This window comes from Temnothorax curvispinosus, unplaced genomic scaffold (assembly GCF_003070985.1).
Source record: "Temnothorax curvispinosus isolate PA1 unplaced genomic scaffold, ASM307098v1 QBEX01017051.1, whole genome shotgun sequence".
NCBI lineage: Eukaryota > Metazoa > Arthropoda > Insecta > Hymenoptera > Formicidae > Temnothorax > Temnothorax curvispinosus.
The window spans coordinates 2,597-6,805 of NW_020226831.1; the positions used below are offsets into that span (position 1 = coordinate 2,597).

Below are 4,209 nucleotides of genomic sequence, written 5' to 3' on the forward strand. Positions count from 1 at the left end.
CTCTCTCTCTCTCTCTCTCTCTGCACTTTGCCTATATGTTAGGTTGGCCAATAAGTCCGTGCGATTTTTTACTTATAAATGTTCAAGTAAAAAACCGCACGGACTTATTGGCCAACCTAATATATATATACATATAATACGAACAACATTAATGATTACTCATTAGGCTATTCTTTAATTGGACAATAAATAAAATAGTTCATGTGCACGTACATCTCCTCACATCCCACAGGCCGTAGGTGCCCCTCACAAATAAACGTATCTCTCGATTCTTGCGACTTCGATCGTCATGACGTAAAACACTTAAAGTCGATGACACGAAATCATGGTCCGAGGATCCCTCCAAGAAGAATTTAATTCAATCGGTAATCATATATTACGTATACCTAACGTTTCCTCGACGAATAGCATTGCTCGAGCAAATACGTTCATTCAAATTGACCGTTGTTAATATTACACGGAGAAATATTTAATTCATATATTACAGGCGCATCGTGCGCCGCGGCATTGATCGTTGCGAATTACTCGCGAGAATTTATGATACATATTTTATTTCGCAAAATAGATTCATTGAATATCGTCGACGCGCTCGATTGGCGATTTATTTTATCCACCGCAATTACTAATCTATTAGCGACAATTAATATCGCGATGAGAATCACGCGGGATAATTCCTGCATTAGAAAATTTAAACTTCTTAAAAAATCTTTTAAAAACCATTTTCAACTAGTTTCTCTTTTTTTCACGCATTATGCATTCGATGGCGATATTTCCCGGATATTTCTGGGTCTAAATTAGCCTCTCTGTAGACATTGAACTTTCTCGCTCGAGTCTTAGCTGTTGCAGCAGAACAAGTGCTCAGGCCACCAGCCGCGGAGGCTGAGCTTCTTATCAGAGGAATCCTCGACCACCAGGACGTATCACTTGATCTCCTCTCTGCTGGGCGACCTTGGTGGATGTGGCGACAGCGGCGTTTCGTTCGGATGTCTCTTCGGCCGAAAGCTAGCCGTCAATGAGGATATCCAGCCGCTTTGCGAGCCGTGATCGTGCAAGGAATCGCTGTTGCTGTTGCTCCTGGTGCTATCGATGCTCATACCGGATTTAAATCGCGAGAACAGTCCAGGCGACGACTTTTTCGACGTCGCGGGCGAGCAAAATAGAGCAGAATGCTTCTTCCGTGCCTTGGATACCTCCTTGCAGAGCATCGAGTCCAGACTACCGGTGTGAGGACGCTCCTCCGCCTTCTTAGGATCAAGCGCGCCCAACACGGCAGCCTCCGCAGCCTGCTTCGCCATTTTAGAGATGTCCTCCATGCTGGCCGAACTTCTTCTAATTTCTACCTTGCCGAGATCCTCCTCGACATTGCAGCAGGTATCGTCGGGATTGACTATGATTTCAGGCTGTTGATTCTTCAAACGAATGTCGATCTCATGAAACTCGATACCCAGGGCCTGTCGAGTTTTCGTTTCCTTCAGGCTTTGCGACTTGCCCTCAGGATTCGACAAGTTTCTGCGGTGCTTGGAAAATGACCGAGAGCCAGAGGCTGCCGGCAAAGCCTCCAAAGAAGTGGACGATCTCTTCTCCTTGGCAAATACCGTTCGCCAGCTCTTATTCTTACTATCCGTAGACTTTCGAACCTTCGGCAAAGTCATCGCCCGTTTGTCCACTGGCGACAACTCCACCACGGTCGCGATGGCCTTACCGCCGTCCTTTACCGAGGACTTTACCAGGTTGCAGCGCTTGCAAATAAACAAGGAATTGTGGTGCCTCGACGAGGTAGTCGTGGCCGAACCGCTACTAATCGAGTTGCTTTTGTTAAGCATCTTCGACGCGTGTTTCGGTTTCGGACTTGGCGAATCTTTGGAGTCGAAGCTCATACTCAGGCGGTCGGTAAAGTTCCTCAATCGCGAGAACAGAGACTTGTTATTCGGCCCAGTTTTGTCGTCGCAGCAACATCGCAGACCGATCGATTCCCGACTACTGTGCGCATCTCTGCGGCTAGGTCTGTTCTCCTGATCGTTCTCTATGACACTGCTGGTTTTCCTCACGTTGTTTTTCGGTTGCGAGCGAGCCGCCTCCGCCGCGACGACATTACCGTTTCCCTCGGGCGTCCTACTCTCAATCTTGGCGTCTAAAAAAAACGTCTCTTTCTCCATCTCCTCGACAATCCGCGTGCCCTCGGCAGACCTCGCGCTCACCGGCGAGCTCAGATCACTGCCGAGATTCTCACCCTTGCTGCGTCTCCTCTCGCGCTCGTGATCCCGGACGGCTTTGGCCAGATCGTGATTGTGATAATCCAACGAGGACTTCTCCCGACTGCCCTTCCGACTGCCGGGATAGCTCTTTCGACCGCTGTTCGAACCGGTCAGCGTGCCCTCCGTGGAGATCTTGAATTTGAGCGTTTTTTCGCTGATCTCCACCTCCGTGGCGGTTTCCGGATCGGAGCTCTCAATGTTTTCCGCCTCTTCCATCGTCAAGTTTTCCGTGATATCGTCGTCGGTGGAGCGCGAACGCGAATGGATTGTCGTGGCGGACCTTTTCGAGCGCATGCTATGCGACGACGTGGACTTGAAAACGGTGGATGAACTGCCTGTGCCGATTGGCGCGTTGGGCGGGGCCGACTCCCCGACGTCCACAACGCTTCTCCGATGATGACGCTCGTCTTTGGCCGCCTCGTTCAGTCTGCGATAGTATTCCAGAGCTTCCCTGACCGGCTGAACTAAGAGAGCCTGAAAAGCAGAGTTTCGTCCACATTTAATTGTGCATATGTCATATTTATTTTTCCTAATTATACATACTGCTCATTATTTCATTTCAGGCACAGATAATAATTAGTCTACTTGAGAGGATGAGATACCTGCAACTCGGGTAGAAGTTCGCCGAGAGCTTCGAAGAGAGGAAGGAGAACTAGGCCGATGAAGCTAACTTGGGAGGACGGCTTGGTCACTTTATCGCGATCCATGAAGGGCGTGACCGGAAGACCCTCAAGTTTCTCCGCGTCGCTCTGCTTGAAGAACTCTTGAAGTAATCTGTCCAGCCACGGTTCCGCGACTTCCATCGGTCGTGCCTCATTGCTTATGTCAGCCACCTTGATCAGGATCATGGACAGCTGCGAAGTATAATTAGGGAATTGAATGTTCCATTAAGTGTACCATTAAATACCTCATTGGTCGCCGATGGATTACCAGATTTATGTGCGCCTTGTTAGTGTAATCGAATTCGGGAGTGGTGTCGGTGAACTGGCCGAGGATCTCGTTGTGCCGGGCCATGTCGGTCGCCAGGATGCACCTTATGATGCCCTCGCGCACTATTCTGTACGTGGGATTGTCCAAGGACGCGAGGATGTTGCATTCGGGCGCCTCCAGGACCCGGAATGCCACGGAGCAATGGTGATTCTCCAGGGGTGAGATATCGTTGTAGCGCAGCGCCAGCTCGGTCCGCGCGTTTATCTGATAGATGTTGTTGTAGCCCGGATGGTCAAGATCGTGGCATATACATGAGACAATCAAGATGAGGACCTCGAGTTCGCCGATTTTCGACGGAAGGTCCACCGCCCAGGCTATCGCGTACATCTGGGTACAATCAGTTAACACTAAGACGATAACTTAATTCGATCTACAACTACCAACGCATGCCGCTCTATGCATGTATTTTAATCGATCGGGAAATAATTTAATCATATTATATAGCAGAACAATGCAGTACCACGCCAGTTAATTAGATTAATCAAACTATTAGTGTCCATCGTAATTACAATGTTGTTCATCACGCTTATAATATCAACATAACTCATTTCCTCCCGTATCAACATGCGATTACAGTTACGCTACCACATAATTGTTAATTATCTTCGCGGGGAATCGCGTGAGTTAGAGCGATACAAAAAATGAAGGAATACTCACCATTTGCGCCACGCAGAAGCAGTGCCTGAAATTGTGAAACGGCACCTCGTTGTAGTTGTTGTAAACCTCGTAAAGAAAGTTCCTCAGAATCGGCAAGGGAATGTTGAATTTTTGAGGTAGGTCCAGGTCGATGAACATCGTCTGCAGCATCAGCAGCAGCTCCTCGTCTTCCCACTGTCGCGCGTCGAAGGCCGGTGAGCGCAACCACTCGCGAACGTTCGACGAGACCGTCACGTCGCTGAAAATGGTACAATATGACATTTAAAATTAATAATTAGTTACGACTGACGACTAAATTAACACCTGT

General features: G+C 48.5%; 1 protein-coding gene across 1 annotated transcript; it reads right to left on the reverse strand.

Moving 5' to 3' along the window:
• Nucleotides 1–736: 736 nt before the first annotated feature.
• On the reverse strand, nt 737–4,143 carry LOC112467191. The gene is made up of 4 exons (XM_025035680.1): nt 3,903–4,143; nt 3,186–3,572; nt 2,858–3,109; nt 737–2,729 (listed from the first exon to the last, which is right to left on the reverse strand). The coding sequence occupies exons 1-4, from the start codon at nt 4,050–4,052 to the stop codon at nt 921–923; spliced, it is 2,598 nt and encodes an 865-aa protein (XP_024891448.1). The 5' UTR covers nt 4,053–4,143; the 3' UTR covers nt 737–920.
• Between the last annotated feature and the right edge of the window lie 66 nt (nt 4,144–4,209).

Coding starts and splice junctions, on each gene's coding strand:
- LOC112467191 (XM_025035680.1), bottom strand. CDS start 4,052: ATGCTGCAGACGATGTTCATCGACCTGGACCTACCTCAAAAATTCAAC. Junction 3,110..3,185: donor ACAAGGCGCACATAAATCTG/GTAATCCATCGG, acceptor TATACTTCGCAG/CTGTCCATGATCCTGATCAA. Junction 2,730..2,857: donor AACTTCTACCCGAGTTGCAG/GTATCTCATCCT, acceptor TCTGCTTTTCAG/GCTCTCTTAGTTCAGCCGGT.